The sequence below is a fragment of the Garra rufa genome, chromosome 8 (assembly GCF_049309525.1).
Source record: "Garra rufa chromosome 8, GarRuf1.0, whole genome shotgun sequence".
Taxonomy (NCBI): domain Eukaryota; kingdom Metazoa; phylum Chordata; class Actinopteri; order Cypriniformes; family Cyprinidae; genus Garra; species Garra rufa.
This window is the reverse complement of record NC_133368.1, coordinates 5,915,943-5,942,203: the sequence shown is the minus strand read 5'-3', so window position 1 is coordinate 5,942,203 and position 26,261 is coordinate 5,915,943. Positions and strand designations below refer to the sequence as shown.

General features: G+C 37.2%; 1 protein-coding gene across 3 annotated transcripts in view; it reads left to right on the top strand.

Annotated features, from left to right (window-relative positions):
- Positions 1 to 26,261, top strand: part of raph1a (Ras association (RalGDS/AF-6) and pleckstrin homology domains 1a) — a 97,531-nt gene that overhangs the window by 56,201 nt on the left and 15,069 nt on the right. For 2 of the 3 annotated variants that reach the window (XM_073845948.1, XM_073845947.1), the window contains 6 exons: positions 3,827 to 3,946; positions 4,319 to 4,421; positions 6,605 to 7,233; positions 10,813 to 10,887; positions 19,104 to 19,181; positions 22,848 to 23,007. In XM_073845948.1, coding sequence (XP_073702049.1) covers positions 3,827 to 3,946; positions 4,319 to 4,421; positions 6,605 to 7,233; positions 10,813 to 10,887; positions 19,104 to 19,181; positions 22,848 to 23,007 — 1,165 coding nt within the window. The remainder of the gene's footprint in view (positions 1 to 3,826; positions 3,947 to 4,318; positions 4,422 to 6,604; positions 7,234 to 10,812; positions 10,888 to 19,103; positions 19,182 to 22,847; positions 23,008 to 26,261) is intronic. The other variant, XM_073845949.1, reaches the window with a different exon arrangement.

Below are 26,261 nucleotides of genomic sequence, written 5' to 3'. Positions count from 1 at the left end.
AGGTGGTGCTATGTATCAGGATGATAATGTACCAATACACACAGCAAGACTGGTGACAGAGTGTTTTGATGAACATGAAAGTGAAGTTGAACATCTCTCATGGCCTGCACAGTCACCAGATCTAAATATTATTGAGCCACGTTGGGCTGTTTTGGAGGAGCAAGTCAGGAAATGTTTTTCTACACCAGCATCATATAGTGACCTGGCCACTGTTCTGCAAGAGGAATGGCTCAAAATCCTTTTGGCTACTGTGCAGGACTTGTATTTGTCATTCCCAAGATGAAATGATGCTGTTTTGGCCACAAAAGGAGGCCCAACACCATACTGATTGTGGTATAAAACTAGGTGTTTCAGTTTCATTGTCTAACCCCTGTATATATATATATAAGAAAAAAAAAATTGAGCGCAGAGCGGAGTGGACACATTCGGTCTCTCTCCTGCACTGATGCCAGCAGAGTTCGGCGCCTCATAAGCTGTGTTTCCATCAAAAAATGCGAATTTAACTTATGCGCAAAACTGGAACATTTGAGCATAAAGCACCGTTTCTACATTCTACCTACTTTCACAGCAGCCAATGTGCGATCGCAAAACAGCTGCTGTACGGTCGTTGGATATAGTGGAGATGGAGAAAACTACTTCTATAGTTTTTGTAAGACTGTCTGTCTGTATAATGTGTCGAAAACACACCACAACCGTAAGGAGAAAGAGGAGCTCTGCTGAGGTGAAATCGTCTCAGTTTTGAATAGGGCTGTGACGGTGGCACGTTGTTTTTTTTATATATACACTTCAGTCAGCAAACAAGCAGCCCAAACACGCTAAAATAAATCAAAGAAATAATATATTTAATTAAGAAAGTAGCCTAAGAATATTATATAGGCTATTAATCAAACATTCCTTGTAAAAATGTCCAACAGCTCATCAATTTTTGGCCGACAGAATTTCCAGTCCGACTGTCTTTTTTTCTCTTTCTCTTCCTCATTCCACAGCTGCTGTTTTTAATAGCAAAGTGATTACATTTATTTTCGTTTCTTTAGTTTATAAAGTTAATTTAGAGATATATTTGGAACACTTTTTGTTTGTTAAATTCAAGTTTTTGTTTTTTAAAGTTATGACCAAACAGCGGCAGACAGATCAATAGCCTGCTCAAGTCATCGCGATTTAAATTAAAATCCATTGATATAAAAAACTTAAAACATATCACAATATTAGTTTAATCATTCAATCAATATAAATCCAAGAGAAGGAGAGAAGCGCGCTTTGCAGGACATGGAGACGCATTCATAAAGATGCATTAGGCATTAATGAGCAGATGGCAGGATCGTCAACTTAATCTTTGCAACACTGAATCAGAAAATACTAGTTTATTAATTAGTAATTCGAATATTTTCTTAATTTTTGCCCTGACACATTCATGGTAATTACTTTTGCTGGGGCTTTGAGGCCAGTTTTGCGTGCATTTGAATGCGGAACTCTTCCAGCTGGTCGCTGCTGATGGCAGGACGCTAAACACCGCCATGGCAGAATGAATGTAGCAGAAAGTTAGTCAAGTTATCCCGTTCCAGCGTGCAAAGTCACTTGACTTTTTTAATGCGCACTGAGGAATTTAATTTGAGAGGCTTCTTGATGGGAAATGCATCATGTACACCACAGGAAGCCGCTGTCTTGACGGATAGTATTTTTATAGTTTATTTAGTTAGTTTATTTATAAAAAAAAAAAAAGTCTATATATTTGGCAGATGTAAAGCATACATGTGTATGTTTTTTCTGTTAGTCCATTTTTATTTTATTTTATTATTATTAACAGTTCAAGGAGCAACATGTTCGTGCACTTTCTAAAGATTTTAGTTCTGTTTTTGAATGAAGGGTTGTAAATTAACCCCTTTCTTGTTTTTTGTTTTTTAAATCCGATTCATCGATTAATCGAAAAAATAATCGACAGATTAATCGATTATTAAAATAATCGTTAGTTGCAGCCCTAGTATTTTTGTCAGAATTGAGATAAAAACTCGCAAGTGTGAGTTATAAAGTCGCCTCGCTATTTGGATTTTTCCCCCCAAAATTGCGTAATAAAACCCACAATTCAGACTTCTTTTTCAGAATTAGAATTTTTTTTTAATAAATACTTGTATTCAGCAAGGATACAAATGATCAAAAATGACAGTAAAGACGAACTTTCATTTCAGCAAAGAATCCTGAAAATTTGTCAAATGTATTTCCACTAAAATGTTAAGCAGCAAAAACTGTTTTTGACATTGAAAATCAGCATATTAGAATTTCTAATGGATCGTGTGACACTGAAGACTGAAGTAATGATGCTGAAAACTCAGCTTTGACTTCACAGGAATAAATAGCATTTTAAAATATTCAAATAGAAAGCAGTTATTTTAAATTGTAATAATATTTCAAAACATTACTGTCTGTTCCTGAAAAAAAATGCATTAAAACATTAGAAATCCAGCCACAAACTTTTTAATAGCAGTTTATGTAAGTACCATGGTATTATCATTTGTGATAGCATCACTGTATAAGGATAGCATCGTAATACAGTGGATTTTGTAATAGTGGTCATTGGACATGCACTGTAGTGATGTTGATCATTCTTCAGCTGTGCTGGTGTGTTTAAGATATTTGCGGTGGTCTCTGGTCTCCATTTCTAATGATCCTGCCGGCTGTTCTGATGAAGATCTAAACTCTGGAACATCTGGCTAGCACTTCATCATCCCACTGCCCAGTTTTCTTCTGCATGTTTGAGAAGGACTGACCCACAATTACAGGGTTGCCAGATTGCAAATGACCCCCCCTGCATATCGTACATAACCTATGGAATGTTGGCTTCCGAATGACTGGCTTGGAAACCATTTCAACAACTACTGTAAATAGCCCATGTCTATTTTTTTTTTCTTTCCGTAACATGGTTACGGTGGAGATTTCTGTGGCCTGGTACAGTCCCGCCACGAGGTTTCCTCACCAGTGACAGGATATTTTCAGATCAAAGTACCTGAGAAGAATTTTAATAATGTAAGAGGATTATTCCCGTTTTGTTATGCACAGTGCTTATTTTGTTCATTGGCTAGTACATACACTTCAAACTACTTATTAGAGGGTTGATGTGTGGTACAGAAGCATTAGACACTGGAGAGCGGTAATGGCTCTGTGTTTTAACAGCGATTGAAATGTGTTGCTGCTAAGCTTGCCAAAACCGTTTACAACTGGAGAGGATGATTTCCAAACCATCTGATGATAAGACGCTGATATATACAGATGTGTGCATCACACGCACCAGGTCTCCATCTGTCCTGCATAGTGTTAGATTCTTGTTATCTATAAATCTTTAATGATTTGCGTGCTGAGTACAAAGAAGAATTGGGCCTGTGATGTTACATAAGCACTTTATAATTTACAATAGTGACAACGCTGGCTGTCAGTAACATTAGTTTGTGCAGTCTCAGACAGAAATGTTATTTGTCCTAGTGGCCAGCAGAGGGCAGTGTGTGATTTAAAATTTCAGGTCAGTGGCTGCTTATGAAATATAGGCCTTAGTAATGCATGGACGTTACAGCCCAAAGAAAGCGGCATGTTGTGAGGTTCATATGTCAAATTTTGGATTCACAGTGCTTTTAGTTCCTTTTCTTCTGAAGCATGTACAAATAAAATGCATGGACAGCAATGCATTAGTCACATTCAAGGCCCAGAAAGGTAGGAAGGACATTGTTAAAATAGTCAATGTGACATCAGTGGTTCAACCGTAATGTTATGAAGCTAAGAGAATTCAACAATTGCTTAAATGCCTAATTGATTGAATTCTGAAAACTTTTTTTTGTTTCAGATGGAACAGTTTTCAGATGACGAACTAGATCACGCTGCAGAAGAGGATAGTGATAAAGACGACCAGGACCTGGACAAAATGTTTGGAGCTTGGCTGGGAGAGCTGGACAAACTGACAAAGGTGAGGCTGAGAGATAACCAGTAAATTTGTGTAATAATCTCATGGTTGTCAGGGTAGATTAACTTTGAGATGTTATTACCAATGAGGCTTTAAGCAGTGTGATGAGTCTGTCAGTCATTCAGTTAGTCATTTGATTCAGTTTTGCGTGGTGTCCTCATCTCATAGATGCATTTCAATTTACTATTTAAGCTTCTTTTGTTAGTTTTTAGCGTAATGTAATAATGTATTAAGTATGAATGACATGAGTGATGATCTGTATTTTTCTAAATTAATCAGATAGTCCTGAAATCCCTCTACAGTGTTATTTATAGTACTGAAACTACTGTATGTATAGACTCACCACTCTTTGTTTATCCGTCTTGCTGTTTTTAGAGTCTAGATGACGGGAGACCAGAGAAGGTGCAGAAAGCCCCTCTCAGACAAGAGACAAACATGGCCAACATGGCCTACCGCTTCTCCATTTATAACATCAACGGTAAGGGCACATTATACAGTCTTCGTTACAATATATTCAATTATTATCCACAATATTACACTGCTGCTCAAAAGTTTAGGATCTGTAAGTTCCATTTGAACAAAATACAAAAATAGTACTATTATGAAACATCAATGCAATTTAAAGTAACAGTTTTATATTTTAATATCATTTAAAATCTAATTTATTTCTGTGATTCAAAGCTGGATTTTCATCAGCCATTACTGTAGTCTTCAGTGTCACACAATCATTGAAATCATTCTAATACGCTGATTTATTATCAGTGTTAAGAACTTTTTGGAACCTGTGATACTTTTTTCAGGATTCTTTGATGGGGAAAAAAGTTTAAAAGAACAGCATTTATTTGAAATTGAAACATTTTCTTACAATATACACTACCGGTCAAAAGTTTGGGGTCAGTAAGAGTTTTTCAAGAAAGTCTCTTATGCTCATCAGTGCTGCATTTATTTAATCAAAAATATAGAAAAAAAAAAACTGTAATATTGCGAAATGTTATTACAATATAAAATAATGGTTTCTATTGTAATATACTTTAAAATTTAATTTATTCCTGTGATGCAAAGCTGAATTTTCATCAGCCATTACTTTAGTCTTAAGTGTCACATGATCCTTCAGAAATCATTCTAATATGCTGATTTATTATTAGAATGATCTATATTGGATTATATATTGCAACAGTTGCCCTGCAAAGTATTTATTTAGAAATTGTGATATTTTTTCAGGATTCTTTGATGAATAAAAAGCTCAAAAGAACAGCATTTATTCAAAATATAAATATTTTCTAACAATGTAAGTATTTGCTCTCACTTTTGATCAATTTAACACGCCCTTGGTGAATAAAAGTATTAATTTCTTTCAAAAAAAAAAAAAGGAAGAAGAAGAAAAATTTACTGACCCCAAACTTTTGACCGGTAGTGTAAGTCTATCTGATCACTTTTTTTATCAGATTAGCACATCCTTGCTGAATAAAAGTATTAATTTCCTTTAAACATAGAAGGAAAGAAAAAAAATACTGACCCCAAACTTTGAACGGTAGTGTATATTGTTACAAAAAATATATATATTTTAAATAAATGCTGTTTATTTTAATGTTTAATTGGTCAAATAATCCTGAAAAAACTATCACAGGTTTAGAAATGTTGAACTACAATTGTGTTCAACATTGATAATAAATCAGCATATGAGAATGATTTCTGAAGGATCGTGTGGCACTGGAGATGCTGAAAATTCAGCTTAGCATCACAGGAATAAGTTCTATTTCAAAGTATATTAAAAAAGAAAATGGTTCATTTTTAAATTGCAATAATATTACTGCTTTTTTCTGTATTTTAATCAAATAAATGCAGCCTTTATGAGCAGAAAAGACTTCTTTAAAAAACATTAAACATCTTACTGATCCCAAACTTTTGAACAGCAGTGAATATTGTTGTATTCAAATATCATTATGACTCAGATGGGGGCTATAGATTGCAAAATAATTTATGTAAATGATGACTACACATTTTAATGTGTTTTACGGTCACCAAGGCTGCATTTGTGTAACCAAAAATACAGTTAAAAATAGCAATACTGCAAAATCTTATTACACTTTCTTTTTTTCTAATTTAATATGTTTTAAAACATAATATTTTTCTGTGATGCCAAAGCTGAATTTGCATCATTACTCCAGTCTGCAATGTCACATGATCCTTCAGAAATAATTTAAAATGCTGATTTTCTGCTCAAGAAACATCAGTGTTGAAAACAGTTGTGCTGCGTAATATTTTTGTGCAAACGTGAACAAACATGATCTTTCTTACCCTGTACTTTTGAAACACAATGTATTCACAAAACATTGTGAAGTAATAAATAAAGTAAGAATTATTTCAGAATAGATGCCCCTACAAATGAACAGGCGCTTGTATTATATATGGTTGCAGAATTTAGAAGACTACATACAACAGACAGGATTTACTGAGGAGTTTACTTGATGCCCAAAAATACTGTAGAAATGTAAACCTCACTAGCACAGACTCTGCTGGTTTGCCTGAACTGTTTGCATATACATGGAACTCAAGACCCTTGAGACATAAACATTTTACTTTAGTCGTAATAAATATTTGACATGCTTAAATGAGCTGGTTTGTTTACATCTGTGTGTGTTTACATTTGTTTCCTCACAGAGGCTCTGAACCAGGGTGACGCAGTGGATCTGGATGCTCTGATGGCAGACCTCTGCTCCATCGAGCAGGAGCTCAGCACCATCGGTAAGCCTAGCAGCGCTTCCTCTCGCCTCGGCCTGACAGGGGACACCAAAGTCCGTCAGAAGCCCCCGGCCGGCCGCAGTCACAGCACCAAGCACACAGGCAGCAGCAGCGGAGGGGCGAGTAGCAGTGGCGGCAGCACCAGCAGCAGTACCCGCGCCTCTCCCGCGTCCACCGTCAGGGTGAGCAGCTCCAACAGCAGACCCCCGCTGGCATCAAACTTTTCTCTAGATGACATCACAGCCCAGCTGGAAAAAGCCTCCCTGAGTATGGATGAAGCAGCCAGGCAGAGCACCACATCTTTCGGCTCTACAGTCTTAGCACCTTACTCTTCCTCCACCGTGCGGCGGCCGACCTCCCATCATCATCATCATCGCAGGACAGGGTCGGTGGGTACGGTCACCGAGCATGAGGTGCGGTCCTTTGTCCATTCCTCTCGCTCTAGCATTAACTCGGCCTCTGCGTCCAGCATGGACTCGCTAGACATCGAAAAACCCAAGTCTGATCAGGACGGGTTGCAGGATGGACAGGAGCAGCCGAGTTCAGAGGTAAAAAAAAACGCTTTGTGTTGTTCTTGTCTCGTATTATCCAACATTTTTGATGAATTTTTTTCACTAAGCTTGATGCAGTTTGTTAAAGGGATAGTTCACCCAAAAATGAAAATTTGATGTGTATCTGCTTACCCCCAGGGCATCCAAGATGTAGGTGACTTTGTTTCCTCAGCAGAACACAAACGAAGATTTTTAACGAAAACCGGTGCAGTCTGTCAGCCAAATAATGTGAGTGGATGGGCACCAGACATTTAAAAGTAAAACAAAAACATGCACAAACAGATCCAAATTACACCCTGCGGCTCGTGACGATACATTGATGTCCTAAGACATGAAACGATCATTTTTTGCGAGAAACTGAACAGTATTTATATGCTTTTTTACCTTTGATACACAGCCACGTCCATCTGTCATGAGCACGAGTTTACCATCCGGCTCGTTACACGTGTACGTGCTTTGGCGTAGTATATGCAAATGCCAGAAGCGATGTGTCGCATGTATAGGACACTCATTGTTTACACAGTGCACAGAGATTGTGGGTATAGCGGCTATTCAAAATGGTAATTACTTGCGCTTATCCTGATTGCATTCCAAACCGATTTAAAGCTAAAAGATGACGTTTGCTTGCGCAAACTCATCTGAGACTTTTCACCGATTTCCCTTACGGCGTTTGAGTATACTACGCCAGAGCGCGTTCACATGTAACGAGCCTGATGATGAGCTTGTGCTCAGGGCAGATGGACGTGGCTGTGAATCAAAAGTAAAAAAATGATATAAATACTGTTCAGTTTTTCGCAAAAAACGATCGTTTCATGTCTTAGGACATCAATGTATCGTCACGAGACGCAGGGTGTAATTTGGATTTGTCTGTGCGTGTTTTTGTTTACTTTAAAATGTCTGGTGCCCATCCACGTCCATTATTTGGCTGACAGACTGCACCGGTTTTCGTTAAAAATCTTCGTTTGTGTTCTTCTAACAAAGTCACCTACATCTTGGATGCCTTGGGAGTAAGCAGATAAACATCAAATTTTCATTTTTGGGTGAACTATCCCTTTAAGGGACCTCTGTGAAGGATACATCTGGACCGTGGGTCTCAACCAGGGTTTGGAGGACAAACAAGCATTAAATTAAACTTAAAACTAAAAATCAAGATATTTTTAATTTCAATTCACCCCTTCAACAATAGATTTTTTTCCCCTTTGAGGTACCAGGGTTTTGGAAAACCTAGATATATGACGACACACATCCTTGTGTGATTTCTAGACATGGAAGAGTCATGTAAATTAAAGTAAAAGTTCACTTCCAGAATGAAAATTTCCTAATAATTTACCCACCCACATGTCATCCAAGATGTTCCTGTCTTTCTTTCTTCAGTCAAAAAGAAATTAGGTTTTTGAGGACAACATTGTAGGATTTTTCACCATATAGTGGACTTCAATAGGTATCAGTGGGTTAAAAATCCAAATTGCAGTTTTAGTGCAGCTTCAAAGGGCTCTACATGATCCTAGCTGAGGAATAAGGGTCTTATCTAGTGAAACGATCTGTCATTTCCCAAGAAAAATACAAATTTATATACTTGTTTTTCACCACAAATGCTCACCTTGCACTAGCTCATCATCACAAATTATGTCAGAAAGGTGACGCGTGACCTAGGCGAAAAGACTGACCCGGTGTGACCCAGTCAAACGCCCTTTATAAATAAAGGTAAAACAGCAATGTTGGATGATTTTGAAGTTGGAGGAGAAAATGAGATGGAGTTTTTCGCCCTATACCCTACCTTTTTAAACCAAAGTACACAGACGAAGGACTAACCATGTGTGACCTTTCCAACGTAATTACGTAATGCGTGAAGATGCTCATTGCAGAGGTAGTGCAAGACTAGCATTCGTTAAAAAGTATATAAAATTTTATTTTCTGTAGAAAATGATAGATTGTTTCGGTAGATAAGTCCCTTATTCCTCGGCTGGGATTTTGTAGAGCCCATTAAAGTTGCATTGAAACTGCAATTTGGACCTGGAGGAAATATGGAGGAAACGTTTTCCTGAACGTTTTCCCCAAGACGTGAACATCTTGGATGACATGGCGGTAAGTAAATTATCATAAATTTTCATTCTGGAAGTGAACTTCTCCTTTAATAAATTCTTATTTTATTAAAACTCCACAGGCATTTTTATAAACAGCAAACATTTGTCCACTTACGCCATGTTTTTAAATTATTTTAAGGGATAGAAATTGAGAGTAAAAATGTTTTTTTAAAAACCTTGGCAAAAAACTTTGAACCTTTTAATATTGTTGTATTTAATGGGGTGCCTGTTGGAACAGCCTTCATGTCTAAATTGCTTAAAACGCTGCCCATGTAGTTCACTAGGTTTGGAACAGAACCTAGTCAGTTCATCAGGCCTCTAGCCGAGCAGATTAAGCATTAAACTGAGCGTTACTTCTGTCCCTGACCGAAAGGCCAAATAAAAGCAGCTTTTACCCTCACTGCAGACTTAATTACACAGGTTTGGCTGCAGTTTGGGTTGTATTTAGTTGTTGTATTGAGACATAGTCTAAATATTTAAAGGTAGACTAATGTAGACTTCTCAAATGCACCAGTCATCAGTTGCATTTTCTTTCTTAAATGAAGGGAAGGCTGTCATGCATCATATGCGTGACAGTAACGGACCATTTGTTTTACGTAAGGCTTTTCACATGCCACCAAACACCACTTGTTGGGTTTTGTTACAGTATGTCAGTATGTTAACCGTGTTAGTAAATGTGAACCAGCTTGCAAAACGGAATAAGTTTGTGGTCACAGATGAAATGATTTAAGAAGGCACACAGACCACTGCTATTTAAAGCTGTCTTCGTGCTTCCTTCGAGTGTTAAGAGGAAAAGTCTTACAGGGTAGACTGATATGGAGGGATTTCACTAATCTATCCTATCCCACAGATCTTTACAGACAAACATGATTCTCGTACAGATGATTGATTATAGATAAACACTTTTTGTTTGTTTACTTCTCTTTCTAATTAAATGACAGAGCCCACACATGTTTGAGTACAAACAAAACAAGATCATTACTCACCATCCTTGAAAATCACACTAGTTAGGTCTTTAAAAGTGCAGTTTAAAAACTGATTTTTATTTGTTTTATTTTTGTTTTTCTTATAACAATAAAAAAAGTGATCATATAATAAGTATGTAATAATAACATAAATGTGTAATAAATGTTTTTTAATTATTATGTTTGAATCATTTAGTTGCTTTTGATATATTATTCTATTATTATTACAGAGTTCCACAAATTAAACAAGCAAAAAAAAATCTACATTTCCATATTTATTTTGGATGTTATACCACGCCATAATGGTTTTACTGTTTGTTCATATAGAACGACTCATCATGTTATGTGAAATTGCACAATGTTTTAAACAGGACCTTTTCTTTTTGTTTGCAGTGATTATTGCTCACGATTTTCCCCTGTGCTTTCACACTATGAAAAATCATTAATGTTTATTAATCAAAGCACTAATGACTCTTGTCTCTCCTCTCTCTCTCTCTCTCTCTCTCTCTCTCTCTCTCTGCACCAAGCACTCGTATTTGGACAGGGAGACCTCTCTCATTCTGCAAAGCATTGCAGGAAAGCCCTCTCACTTGCTGACCAAGGTGACGCCCACTTTCCACCTCTGGATTTATTGAATCTCTCCTAGTGGCTTCCTAACCCCTCTGTGCATGCCAGCATGATTCATTTTCACCATTTTTCATTTCATTCATTATATGTCTTCATGTTAAGACAATAATGAAGCCCTTCTAAAGAAATAAGGCTTTGTACAATCCCTCTAACCTTGTTCCTAATACCTCAGTGTTTTTTTGGTAAAGTCATACTGACCTTAACCATCTCCCACCTCCCGCGTTATGCTGATTCCTGGTCTGTAGCCAGTCAATTCGGTACATCAGAACAAGGACATCAGAAGAATGAGTAAATGGTTGACGCAGAGCGATGTGCATGGATACTTCATATCACCTACGGTGTTTTTGTTCCATTTTGTTCCATTCCTTTATTAACTCAAACTCTCAATTTTTGGATTGTTGATATAGTTATAGTGCACTACATTTTTAGGTCCTGTTCACACCAAGTCTGACAGGTAGTCAAAGATGGAGATGCATTGTTTCAATCTTAAATTTTGCGTACACTCATGATAATTGGTGAAGGAAAAAACATGCGATTGAAATATAAAATTGTATTTTAATGCTTTCGCATTAAATTAGATGTTTATCTGCTTACCCTCAGAACGTCCAAGATGTAGGTAACTTTGTTTCTTCAGTAGAACACAAACAAAGATTTTTAACTCAAACCGTTGCAGTCTGTCAGTCATATAACAGCAGTCAATGGCATCCATGGCTTTGAAAGTCAAAAAAACATACACAGACAAAACCAAATTAAACCCTGTGGCTTGTGACGATACATTGAGGTCTTAACACATGAAACGATCGCTCTGTGCAAGAAACTGAATCATTTTTTAATCTCAAAGTTGTGGATCCCATTGACTGCCTTTATATGATGGACAGACTGCAACGATTTGAGTTAAAAATCTTCATTTGTGTTCTACTGAAGAAACAACATCAGTCACCTACATCTTGGACGCCCTCTGGGGTAAGCAGATAAATTTTCATTTTCGGGAACTATTCCTTTAACAATTCCTTGGTGAGAGAATGTTATAGTTTTCAGCACAAATATTCTTAAAGGAATGCAAAAGCATTGCAATATCATTTTTCTTCGCATCTCATAATGTTTTCATCACCATGTCCCCTCAGGGGCTCTGTAGCATCTGAGACGTCCCCTTAAAGACTAATTGTTTTGCACTATGACTGTTGACTTAATTAAGATATGTCTGGAGAGCATGTTCATGCATGTTTTGAATCGCATTTTGAGTTGTGTGAAGCTCAGGACTGCATCGAAATCATTTAATATGTATGAAAATATGTAAAGGATTTTGGGGAGCTCATTCTATTTAGAGGTTAAACATTTGGACATTTGGAAAACATTATGTTGAAAACTGTACATGGATTGTTTGTAATTGCTGAGATGAGTTTCATTGAATCTTTTATTATGGAAGGAAACTTGGTTTCGTCACTGCTTGCGTAACACAACATCTGTGATAATGACTGTAAGTGATGACTGTGTGCTCCCTCTGGGTTTGTATGTACCTGTTCATTAGAGAGGTACAGCCCCAGATCGGTTAGCCGTGGACAGGTGGCAGACGGACCCGCAAGGTACCGAGTGACATAATGATCAGCGCAACAGATGGATTCTAGGAAGCTATTGAGTTTCACCAGAAACAGCAGGCTTCAGTCCCAAACAAAAGTGTTTTGCTTCCTCACAGACAGCCGTACGCCACATTCAACCAGTGTTTGTTTTCTCTTTTTGAGGATTTACCTGCACAACAAAAACAGGTTCAAAATCAAACCTGCATTATACCGTTTAGGATTAGTCTTAAGCTTTCTTAGCACAAATCAGCTCATCCTGTTAAACTGTACTGTCTATTTTCATGATGCCTATGTTCCACTGACAGTTATGTTTAAGCATGGACCTTCGTGGTTTCTTTATTTCTAAAATAGTAAAAATGCATAAAAAAATTGCAAAATAGTTATATTTTATATTTTTATATCTACCTTATTTTTGCCATAAGAGCGGGTGCATCCATTTGTAAATTTTATGGGTCTGGCTCAGATGACGATGACGATGACGAAATCATTTCGTTGACGCCACTTTTTTCCATGACGAAAACGAGACGATGACGAGATAAAAATGGCTCGTTGATGACTAAAACATGACGAGACGTGTGTGAGTTTTCGTTGACGAGACGAGAATAGACGAAAATGTTAGTGGGTGGTCCGTCAGACGTTTAAAATGCATGACATTTCTGCTTATTGTGCATGCCAATTAAAACCGAAAAAAGTACCTGCCGCTATGGCAAGCCGTTTTAGCATTAAATGCTCTTTGCTATACTAGTATGGCAAGCCGTTTTAGCATTCCATCCTTGTTTGTCTTTTATGTTCTAAAACATTCCTTCATTATTGTAATTATTGGTGAAAATAGTCGATCCGGAAGCTCACATTGTGTTGAACTATAGATCTGCTATTTTCACAACTTATAAGTGACACTACCCAACAGCAAAATACTTACTGACCTACATTAATTTGTTAAAAGACTACTTTTTCCCCTTTTTTTGACTAAAACTAGACTAAAACCTTTTTGACTTTTCGTCGACTAAAACTAGACTAAAACCTTCTTGACTTTTCGTCGACTAAAATTTGACTAAAACTATCACATATAGAAGTGACTAAAATTTGACTAAAACTAATAACCATTTTAGTCCAAAAGACTAAGACTAAGACTAAATCTAAGATGGTTGTCAAAAACAACACTGGTCTGGCTTCCAGTTTCATCCGCATTCCAGCTGTTTTAGCTGTACAAAGCTGCTTGTTTTACTGCGTGCTATTGCAGATTGGTGTGTCTTATCGTATTATTTTAATGTATTATCTTAATTATGAACACACTGGTTTCTAGTGCAAACAGTTTATTGAATGTTATGTAAAATTGGGTTGGTTAAACCATTCACTGGAGATCTCAGATTCAGTACAGTAGCACACTAGTTTAGTAACACCTAAAACATCTGCGAGAAATCGGTTTACGGATGTGCTGACTGTTAAGTTACACTGCCACTTCTTCTGTGGACACTAGCTAAAGTCTGAGTCAGTTGTGTTGTGGTGGCATTAGTAAGGCTTGGAGTTGGTTGAGGTGATCTGATTGGTTGAAGGAGTTAAGTGAACGTGCCAGTAATCCGCTTTACACTGTGGAGATTACATCACCTAGATTTTCATTCCTTATTCTGGCACTGTCAGTTCATCACTGACCTTGTGCACTACGCTACTTTACGTAGCACATCATTATTTATGCATAGTTGTACTTTGGCATAAATAATGAAGTTCAATACATTTTTTTTTAAAGAATCAGTTCTGGTCAAGTTAATGGAACAGTTTTCCCTTATCTTTCGTAAAACTAACATCACAGTCTTTCCACTTATGCTGACGTTCATAATGTCTGTGTGGTCGTGTCACCTACAGCTCCTGGGTTCATGTCTCTCGTCATACTCCCACTCTCCACTTTTATTTGAGTCACCGATAACCGTAACTCTGGCCTGAGGGGAGAGAGCACACCTGCTCACTGAGATGTCTTTCTCCTTTCTCTCTCCTCTCTCTAAACAAGCTGCACTGGCTCTCCCCATTTCCCAAAAACCTTGGATGTGATACAAGCCTTGATAGCTCAGCACTATATAGATAATTGTAGTTTCTGCAGCCAGGTGGTTTGTGATGTAGAATTATGGGTCAGAAGAACAGCTGCTGGGCAGTTTCTGCTGCTGCTTATCGGCTTATTTTTGGTTTCTCTAATGTTTTGTGCCAGGTTTTTCTTTCTCTCCTTTTTTAGACTGTGGGCCATTTAGTTTTGACATTGAGGCCTTGAAATTTAGCAACAATAGCCATTAATAGTATCTGGCTTCTGATCTTCAGATGAGGCTATTCTTATAGAAGACAGGCTTATTTTAAATATGTGTGTTTCTGTGTCAGCGATGTCCCATTTCCACATGCTGTCTATGAGTCGTGAGCTCATGCCACTTTTTAAGCATTGCTTCAGTCAAAATAGACCATACACCTTATTTGCGTGCTCTGATATGTTTTGAAATTTTGATTATATGCATTTTTCTTTACAAATATTGTAAATGTTAATCCAATTAGTTATGAAAGGGTTAGTTCACCTAAAAAATTTAAATGAAAATCACTTGTGAGAGTAAGAGTGAGGGTGTGAGTGTGAGGGAGTGAGTGTATTAAAGGATTAGTTCACCCAAAAATGAAAAATCACTGGACTGAGTGTGAGTGAGTTATTAAAGGGTTAGTTCACCCAAAAATGAAAATAAAAAGTTACTAGAGTGAGAGCGAGTGAGTGTGAGAGCGAGAGTGAGAATTGGTGTGAGAGTTAGTGTGTTAGCGAGTAAATGAGTGTGAGAGGGTGTGTGTGTGTGTGTGTGTGTGTGTGTGTGTGTGCGTGTTATTAAAGGGTTAGTTCACCCAAAAATGAAAATAAAAAGTTACTAGAGTGAGAGCGAGTGAGTGAGAGAGCGAGAGTGAGAATTGGTGTGAGAGTTAGTGTGTTAGCGAGTAAATGAGTGTGTGTGTGTGTGTGTGTGTGTGTGTGTGTGTGTGTGTGTGCGTGTGTTATTAAAGGGTTAGTTCACCCAAAAATGAAAATAAAAAGTTACTAGAGTGAGAGCGAGTGAGTGTGAGAGCGAGAGTGAGAATTGGTGTGAGAGTTAGTGTGTTAGCGAGTAAATGAGTGTGTGTGTGTGTGTGTGTGTGTGTGTGTGTGTGTGTGTGTGTGTGTGTGTGTTATTAAAGGGTTAGTTCACCCAAAAATGAAAATAAAAAGTTACTAGAGTGAGAGCGAGTGAGTGTGAGAGCGAGAGTGAGAATTGGTGTGAGAGTTAGTGTGTTAGCGAGTAAATGAGTGTGTGTGTGTGTGTGTGTGTGTGTGTGTGTGTGTGTGTGTGTGTGTGTGTTATTAAAGGGTTAGTTCACCCAAAAATTAAAATAAAAAGTTACTAGAGTGAGAGCGAGTGAGTGTGAGAGCGAGAGTGAGAATTGGTGAGAATCGAGAGTTAGTGTGTTAGCGAGTAAATGTGTGTGTGTGTGTGTGTGTGTGTGTGTGTGTTATTAAAGGGTTAGTTCACCCAAAAATGAAAATAAAAAGTTACTGAAGTGAGTGTGAGATCAAGTGAGTGTGAGAGTGAGAGTTGGTGTGATAGTGAGAGTTAGTGTGAGAGGGAGTGTATGAGAGAGCAGGAGTGAGTGTGCGAGTGTCTGTGAGGGAGGCGCTGTGTGTGTGTGTGTGTGTGTGTGTGTGTGTGTGTGTGTGTGTGTGTGTGTGTGTGTGTGTTATTAAAGGGTTAGTTCACCCAAAAATGAAAATAAAAAGTTACTAGAGTGAGAGCGAGTGAGTGTGAGAGCGAGAGTGAGAATTGGTGTGAGAGTTAGTGTGTTAGCGAGTAAATGAGTGTGTGTGTGTGTGTGTGTGTGTGTGTGTGTGTGTGTGTGTGTGTGTGTGTTATTAAAGGGTTAGTTCACCCAAAAATTAAAATAAAAAGTTACTAGAGTGAGAGCGAGTGAGTGTGAGAGCGAGAGTGAGAATTGGTGAGAATCGAGAGTTAGTGTGTTAGCGAGTAAATGTGTGTGTGTGTGTGTGTGTGTGTGTGTTATTAAAGGGTTAGTTCACCCAAAAATGAAAATAAAAAGTTACTGAAGTGAGTGTGAGATCAAGTGAGTGTGAGAGTGAGAGTTGGTGTGATAGTGAGAGTTAGTGTGAGAGGGAGTGTATGAGAGAGCAGGAGTGAGTGTGCGAGTGTCTGTGAGGGAGGCGCTGTGTGTGTGTGTGTGTGTGTGTGTGTGTGTGTGTGTGTGTGTGTGTGTGTGTGTGTGTGTTAATAAAGGGTTAGTTCACCCAAAAATGAAAATAAAAAGTTACTGGAGTGAGTGTGAGAGCGAGTGAGTGAGTGTGAGAGCGAGAGTGAGAATTGGTGTGAGAGTTAGTGTGTTAGCGAGTAAATGTGTGTGTGTGTGTGTGTGTGTGTGTGTGTGTGTGTGTGTGTGTGTGTGTGTGTGTGTGTGTGTGTTATTAAAGGGTTAGTTCACCCAAAAATGAAAATAAAAAGTTACTGGAGTGAGTGTGAGATCAAGTGAGTGTGAGAGTAAGAGTTGGTGTGAGAGTGAGAGTTAGTGTGAGAGGGAGTGTATGAGAGAGCAGGAGTGAGTGTGCGAGTATCTGTGAGTCAGGCAGTGTGTGTGTGTGTGTGTGTGTGTGTGTGTGTGTGTGTGTGTGTGTGTGTGTGTGTGTGTGTGTTAAGTGTTAGTTCACCCAAAAATAAAAAGTTACTGGAGTGAGTGTGAGATCAAGTAAGTGTGTGAGAGTGAGAGTTAGTGTGTGAGCGAGTAAATGAGTGTGAGAGGGAGTGTATGAGAGAGCAGGAGTGAGTGTGCGAGTGTCTGTGAGGGAGGCGCTGTGTGTGTGTGTGTGTGTGTGTGTGTGTGTGTGTGTGTGTGTGTGTGTGTTAATAAAGGTTTAGTTCACCCAAAAATTTAAATAAAAAATCACTGGAGTGAGTGTGAGAGCGTGAGGGAGTGAGTGTGAGAGTGTGAGCTAGTGAGAGTGTGAGCAAGTGAATGAATGTGAGAGGGAGTGTGTGTTAATAAAGGGTTAGTTCACCCAAAAATGGAAATAAAAAATCACTGAAGGGAGTGAGTGAGAGAGACCATAATGTTGTTCTAAATGTTATTCTAAACCCGTAAGACTTCATCAAATCATATTTTTAATCAAACCTAAGACACTTCTGGTCCTCTATTGAAACATAAAATGTTTGGTGTATAAAATATTCAAAAAGTTCTTAAAGACATTGTAAAAGATTGAGGTTTGTTCTCGTTCATCAAGTGCAGTTGAGCTTTCATTTACCATATTCTATGTACTTTATGTATGTGCATTGATCAATGTTTATATGCGAATAAAGGCTTAAATTAAATCATATAAAGCAATCATGTCAGTAGACTTACGCCTCACAATTCATATGAGCGTAGATTTTCAGTGAAGGCATAGAAATCTTTAAATCTGAATATATATATAAATATGAACAAGAATAAATGCATGCCTCTGAATATGAATATTATGCTGTTTGCATGCTACTGTTACTATAGCTGATGTGCTCTGCATTAGTCAGTGGAGGTTGTGCACTGCTAAGAGGCTTGAGCTGTAAGTCCCTCATTTGCCATTTAGTTAGTTAAAATGAGAAGGCATGTGTGTCCAGATTTTAGGATGATTCTGTAGCTAGTCAGTTTTTCTCTGCCCTTTTGTGACCATTTTCTCATGTATTTGTGTGTTATTCACTGCAGCATGAGAGGATAATGCACTGTGATTCGGCACTATTCCAAACCCAGACTAAAGCAATTGCACACAAATACACATACATACAAACGGAGAGAAACCGAGATGGGCAGGGCTTGACAGAAGTCTATCTGACAGTAAAAGGGGAGGGATCATCTCTTTGTTTGAGAGAGAGAGAGAGAGAGAGAGAGAGAGAGAGAGAGAGATTAGCCAGTAGACGAGAGGTAGTAGAGTGTAGCCAGTTCTGCCCATCCTCCACCTTTCTGCTTGTAGTAGATGCGTTTTACGCTCTTGGGCTTCTCTCTGGGAATTATTCATGCTGTTGGAGGGGTATTCCAGTCTTTTATTCTTCAGTAATCTCACAGCTTCCTGACCATTACCGATTTGCATGGACATTAAATTGCTCTGAGCATGGATCTGCACACCTCAGCGATGGCCAGAACAGTCACGAATAGACATGGACCAGCTTCAGACTTGCTACAATGGGATATTTTTCTATTCGACTGGACCTATAACTCTAAATGTGACTACTGAAAAGCAGCTTTCTGTAATCTGTTGAGGCGAATCTGTATTAAAGGGCTACCCGAAATCAAATGGGCCGAATGCCAGGAGAATAGTGTTCAGATTGTGTTTACCGACAGATGTCATAGCACTGCTTGTTTTTAAGCCTTTACCTTCCCCTATATTGTTTTGCACCATTTTGCTTTGTTGTTCTTCAACGTTAAAGTAACCCTTTTTACAATGGCATCTTGCTGGAAAAGCCAGGTAAATGTAAGGGGTCTTACACATCAAATGTCCAAGTGTTTAACCATAGGAATTTGGTTACTCTTAAGCATAACTGGAAAATAATTCAGAATGTATTTACATGTAGTGACTGTGTTTGTATGTGTATATTTAGGAGGAACAAGCTGCCAAACAAAAAGCTGAGAAGATCCGAGTAGCCCTGGAGAAGATAAAGGAAGCGCAGGTTAAAAAGGTAAGATGATCAGCAGTTTTTTTGTTTACATGTAAACGTATCTTAACTGAACATGTGACGCAAACCTGGTCGTGCATATGTTTACTGATTATACATCTGTGCTCTACAGTAGTTTTCAATTGACACCTTCAGCATGTGCAGTGTGGTGTAAAAGTGGGTCATCTCAGTTTAATGCAGTGCACTTACATGGCTGAATCAGGCCCTCGTGGGACCTGGGAAATGATTTTATAGCACATTTTTCACGGAATGGTTAGTGTAATTTGGCTTGAGCTGTCTTGCCTCTAGTAGAGACTGACCGATATTCAGTTGACACAACTTGTATTAGTATCATTGTCTATTATGTTTTATTGTTGTTTTCTAATACAACAATAAGACCTGTAAAGCCATAGTTAGAGGTTATATTTGTTAGCCATGATACAGAGTGTTTGGCTGGTCTAAAACCACTGTAAACCACAGCTTCATGGGGCTTATGGTTACATATACCTGACAAGGGTTCATAAAATAAACATACAGCAACAGCAGAATAATAATACTGATACTACTACTACTAATAATAATAATAATTTATGATATATAATAGTGCTTTTTTCAAGCAATGTAATTTAGGTGTATGTTTATAGAGTATGGCTTTGAATGTGACTCAGTCATGATCAAGGGACCATAACGTTTGTTCTTTTTTAATTAAAATTATTAGTAACACTTTAGTGTAGGAATCTATTGTCATTGTTAACTAATTGCTTATTAGCATGCAAATAACTAGCATATTTGCTGTTTATTAATATATAAAGCACATATGTGACCCTGGACCACAAAACCAGACATAAGGTTAAATTTGACAAAACTGATATGTATACATCATATGAAAGATCAATAAATAAGCTTTCTATTGATGTATGGTTTGTTAGAATAGGACAATATTTGTCCGAGATACATCTATTTGAAAATCTGGAATCTGAGGGTGCAAAAAAATCAAAATATTGAGAAAATCACCTTTAAAGTTGTCCAAATTAAGTTCTTAACAATGCATATTACTAATCAAAAATTACATTTTGATATATTTATAGTAGGAATTTGACAAAAAATCTTCATGGAACATGATCTTTACTCCATTTCCTAATGATTTTTGGCATAAAAGAAAAATCAATAATTTTGACCCATACAATGTATTTTTGGCTATTGCTACAAACATATCCCAGCGACTTAAGACTGGTTTTGTGGTCCAGGGTCACATATTAATGCTTAATTCTGCATAAACATATTTCAGATCCCTTAAAGGGATAGTTCACCAAAAAACGAAAATTCTATTATTAATTACTCACCCTCATGTCGTTCCAAACCTATAAGACCTTCGTTCATCTTCTGAACACATATTAAAATATTTTTTATGAGGTTCAAAAGCTTTCTGACCCTGCATAGACAGTGATGCAACTACCATGCTCAAGGCCCAGAAAGTAGTAAAGACATTGTTAAAATAGTCCATGTTACATCAGTGGTTCAACCAGAATGTTATGAAGCTGTGAGAATACTCTTTGTGCACAAAGAAAACAAAAATAACAACTTTGTTCAACAATTTCTTCTCTTCGGTGTCAGAGGTTTTTGAGAAAAAAGTCATAGTTAATAGTTAGTTAACAGTGAGAATGAATCCCCAAACTAAAATGTGACCTAATTATTTAGTTCCTAATTATTTACTGTCTATTAAAAAAAAAAAAAAAAATATATATATATATATATATATATATATATATATATATATATTATTAATAATTTTGTCATGTAATTTGTCTCATACTATATATAATCAGTATTGGTGTTGGTCTTTAAAAGTCTCTTCTGCTCACCAAGCCTGCATTTATTTGATCCAAAGTACAGCAAAAACAATAAAATTGAGGGTTTTTTTTTACTATAAAATAAAGTTTTCTATTTGCATATATTTTAAAATGTTATTTATTCCTGTGATTTCAAAGCTGAATTTTTAGCATCATTACTCCAGTCACAGAAATCATTCTAATATTCTGAATTGCTGCTCAAAAAATATTTTATATTATTATGTTGAAAACAGCATAGAGTAGATTTTTTTTTCAGGTTTCTTTGATGAATAGAAAGTTCAAAAGAACAGCCTTTATCCGAAATAGAAATATTTGGTGAAATTATGAATGTCTTTATCATCACTTTTGATCAATTTAAAGCATTCTTGCTAAATAAAAGCAAAAAAAAAGAATGATCTAACTCCAAGCTTTTGAATAGTATAGTGTGTTACAAAAGCTTTTTGTTTCAGATAAATGCTGATCTTTGGATCATTCTATTTATCAAAGAATCCTAAAAAAATACTTAACAGTTTTAAATATTATTATTATTATTATTATTATTATTAATAATAATAATAAATGTTTCTTAAACAGCAAATCAGCATATTAGAATGATTTCTGAAGGATCACGTGACACTGAAGACTGAAGTAATAATGCTGAAAATTCAGCTTTGATCGCAGGAATAAATTACTCTATCTATTCAAATAGAAAGCAGTTATGGTAAAAAAAATATTTCACAATTTTAATTTTGCTGTATTTTGGATCAAATAAACAGGCTTGGTGAGCAGAAGAGACTTCTTTAAAAAACATTAAAACTTTTGACTGGTAGTGTAGATATAAGTGCAGTTATAAATTTAATATATAAATTGAACTTTCTGATGTTTCTGTGTTGTTACCTGATGAGGTGAAACAGGGCTGTGTTGAAACAAACAGCCAAGAGCGGATGATCAAGACAGCTGAAACACATTGAGGGGATTAGCTGTGTGTCTGTGCACGTGCGCTCGTGTGGCCTTACTCTCCCCCAGCGTCTGTTCTCTGAATATATGTGTGTGTGTGTGTGGGTCAGCAGCCCTGATGGAATGTTTTCTGGGTCAGGTCACTGTCACAGTACACAAACTGAGCCTGCGTCTCTTTAAACGCTGCTCTGAAATCTCTCTTGTAGTGAAATTGCTGTAAATGTGCACTTTTAAAATCCTCAGTTAATCTGGAATGAGAGTTTGTAGACACTAACAAGCTGCAGAATTTTTGGCAGTGTTCAGGGAGGAAGCCGTTGCTTTGTGTTCTGAGATATTGATCTCCATAATTATGATCTGATAAATACATTTCTGTTAAATAGATCTGTGGATGTTTTGGTTAATAATGGAAATTCGTTGTTGAATCAGTGTGTATAACCAACAGTTACGAAGAACTGATTATTAGAAAGAAATCTAATTTCTCAAAAGTATCAGGATACTGTTTGTGGCTTGCAGTAGATTAAAGTAGATGGTAGATTAATGTCTAGATTCTAGTATTTTCGCTGGCCTTTGACCATTAGTATGATAAAATGTAGGTCAGTGTATGTAATGTCTTCAAGAGAGAGGGGATTCCTACTGGTTTCTATGTTGTTGCTGGGAGATTTTTCTAAAATGCGGATATGTATGTGGAAGGGTTATTTAATTTAATCCTATTTGTAAGCAGTTGATGTTGCCGTTTTACTCTGAGCTGAGGTGAATGTTTGCCTGAAGTGCTTTCAAAGGCCAAATCCCCTAATAAAATGTCACAGGTCATGATGTAACCCACTGATGAGAGAGGAATTTTTGCGAGCACCAAAGTATGCACAAACATATATAACTGTTTGTCATGTCCTGTTCCTCCTTTCAGTTGGTAATCCGAGTGCACCTATCAGATGAAAGCTCAAAGACTATGATGGTGGATGAGAGACAGACGGTGCGCCAAGTGCTGGACAACCTGCTGGACAAATCCCACTGCGGTTATAGCCTGGACTGGTCTCTGGTGGAAATCATCAGTGAACTCCAGATGGGTAAGAGCCAGAAGACAGACCTCTCTCTGACCCTCATTGTAGCTTGTTCTGTTTAAGAACTGCCCAATAATTGACACGAAAATGGACCAACCGCAGGATGTTTTGGGTAAATCTGGAATTGGTATTACATTAATAGACCAACATGCTGCAAACTGAAACAAATCATGACACAAAAATCTCTGTGAATGTTTTTTTTTTCTTTCGTAAATTAGTCTCTTTTTTTGTAAATTAGTACTTACCTGATCTCATGACGAAAACGTACCTGTGGGAACTTTTTCGCAAGTTTCCAACAGAAATGAACACGAGAGGCGGTAAAACAGTGAGCATTTGTAATTGTTTTTGTACACAGTTATATACAGCTCTATATGTTTTGCTTTTCAGACACGACAAGCTTACTTGGGAGCTCAGCTGGCACAGAATTGGATTTAGGATGCGGAATCCTTGGGTACAAATCCCGTGAAAAACGTGACTCACAATGAAAGAGCTGAAAAATGAGAGATCGAAAAACAATCTAAAACAGCATGCTTGCGATTGTGTTTTTACGTCACATTTGCTTTTTTTCATACTATCATGTAGTTTAGGTATAGTGCAGATGGTACGTTATTTGAAAACATTACGGAGCATTAGAATTATAGTCACTCAACGGACAAGTCAAGTCAGAACTGCGGTAGTCTCGCGTAGCCAGACCTTCAGACTACGGCTGAAGGTCTGGAATCCATAGCAGCTTTCATTGGCCAAGGCCCACCCATAAGGCCGTTTGACCGACATGTCAAACAACCAATCACAGTTCGTTTCGTTCAGCGTTACGTTTCAGTGCGTGGAAATGCCCCGCCAACAACAGACTGGCGTGCAACAAGTCAGTCACTGAAATAACCAGCATTGAAAGTTAAATAAGAAGAGGGAGAACAAGCAGTAAGTCAGTAATTTGTTCGCGAACGTCGCAAAAGTGTATAACAACAATGGCGTCTGCATAAGCACATTTTAGCAAAACACAGAGTAAATCAGTCTGCGCTTTGTTTCCCGGCGGGCCGAAAATAAACGCGACACTCGCGTCTCCCGGAAATCCGATCAAATTCAACTAATCAGATGACGACTTTGACATTACTGAAGTGTTTCCAGTTAAGTGTACCATATGCATCAGACGTTTAGCCAACGTTCCGTGAGCGTGACGTCTGAGGATGAGACTAGAACTGCGGTGACAAATACAAAACCAACGTCACATAAAATGTACCGTATGTACGTTCATCTGTCATGAAACATAAATTTATTTTGTGCCTTGCAAAAAAGTTCCCACAGGTACGTTTTTGTCATGAGATCAGGTTTGTAAATTTATCAAAAGTGGCTGTAAAGGCATTTATAATGTTACAAAATATTTCTTTTTTTAAATAAATGTTGTTCTTTTGAACTTTCTATTCATCAAAGAATATTGTGGAAAAAAAAAATACTTCCACAAAAATATTTAGCACTGTTTCAGCATTCATAATCACAAATGAATATCAGATCATCATATTAGAATATAATTAGAGTAATGATGCTGAAAATTCAACTTTACAATCACAGGAATAAATTGCATTTTAAAATATATTCAAATACAAAACGGTTATTTTAAATTGTAAAATTATTTCACTATATTACAGTTTTACTGTATTTTGTATTAAATGTATTTTTTCCATTCAAAAGCAATAATTACTGATTATTTAACCAACGCAACTCTTCAAACAAAGCAGAATACACAGTTGTGCATACTGTATAGATATCTAGATTACTTCTAATTTTGGTGATAATTGACACCAAAACTCTTAAATATCATCTCTTCAAATAGCATTGGTATATTGTAAACAAAACTGTTTCCTGGTAGACTAATAAAAACCTGTGCGTCATTGAAGACGTGGTCTGACAGGAAGTCCACATGCTGGCACACATGTGGCATGTTGTGTGGTGGCACTTTAGTACAGATGATAATAGACTATTACTTCACTGACTACTCTAAAATATCCAAAGAGAGATTGAATCAATAAAGAGATATGAAAAAAGGGATTAAAGTCATGTGGTCAGGCTTGCCCCAGATCGAGCACAACAACAGCTGGATGATAATGCACATCTTTTTCATTTTCCGCTGGTCTTCAAAACATAGCGGCAGTCCTATTTGATTTATTTGAACACTGCAGATTAGCAACGAGTATAGATTAGCAAAGTCTATGTCTGAAATCCCAATAGGATTACCCCATACAATCATGTGACGTCTGAGCGAGGATAGCCCTAGACTAGGTAAATATTACTATTAACAGGTTCCACCAATTCCATAATAGTAATAATGTAAGTCTATTGAGAAAATGTTTTAAAAAGTAATTTGAATATATTTTATTATTTTATTTCAAAATGTAATTTATTCCTGTGCTGGCAAAGATGAATTTTCAGCATCAGTACTCCAGTCTTCAGTGTCACATGATCGTTCAGAAATCATTCTGATATGCTGATTTGCTGCTCAGGTAACAATTCTTATATTATCAATGTTAAAAGCAGTTGTGAAAAGTGAAAAAACTGGAAAAGTGCTGGTCACCATTGGCACATAATGCAACATAGATGGCTAAAATGAACAGATTAATTAACCCCCCTCTACAAAACAGTGAATTACTCAGTAAATATTCATCCATGACATTTAATATTTCAGCTGTCATCACTATACATGTCTGTCTGTCTTCAAAAAAAATATTACCAAAATTGAGCCTGGGACCTCTGGTTGAGTTGACACAGAATGACCCTAGAAGCATTTTTTTTAATGATTTAAAGGAAAAATCTAATTTATTATCTGTGGTTGTATTGAACCAGAACATGTGTTTAACTGAACCTGCACCCTCTCTGATACAGTATGTGAGTGTGTGAGTCAGAGGCCTCATGTGCTGGGCTGCTCTGTATGTAGGTCCTGAGCGTTCATGCGTGTGGCCGTAGCCTACATCTCCAGGGCTTCAGCTTTTCCACTTTCTGCTCTTTCATTGGAGGGAGAAAAAGGCAGAGAGGGGAAAGATAAGGAGATCTAGTGTTTGGGTGTAGGATATCCACCAGATGGACTTTGCTAAAATCCCTGTAATGAAAAGAGCAGCTGAGGTCTTTTCTGGAGGTATTTTGTGCGAGTTGATTCATTGTTGCAGTTTATAATGAGGAATGATGTGTTTTTGCCCCTCAGGCTGAATGAGTTCAGAAATAGATGTAAACACTCATATGATAATGAGAAAAAAATGTCTTGAAGTGTATTT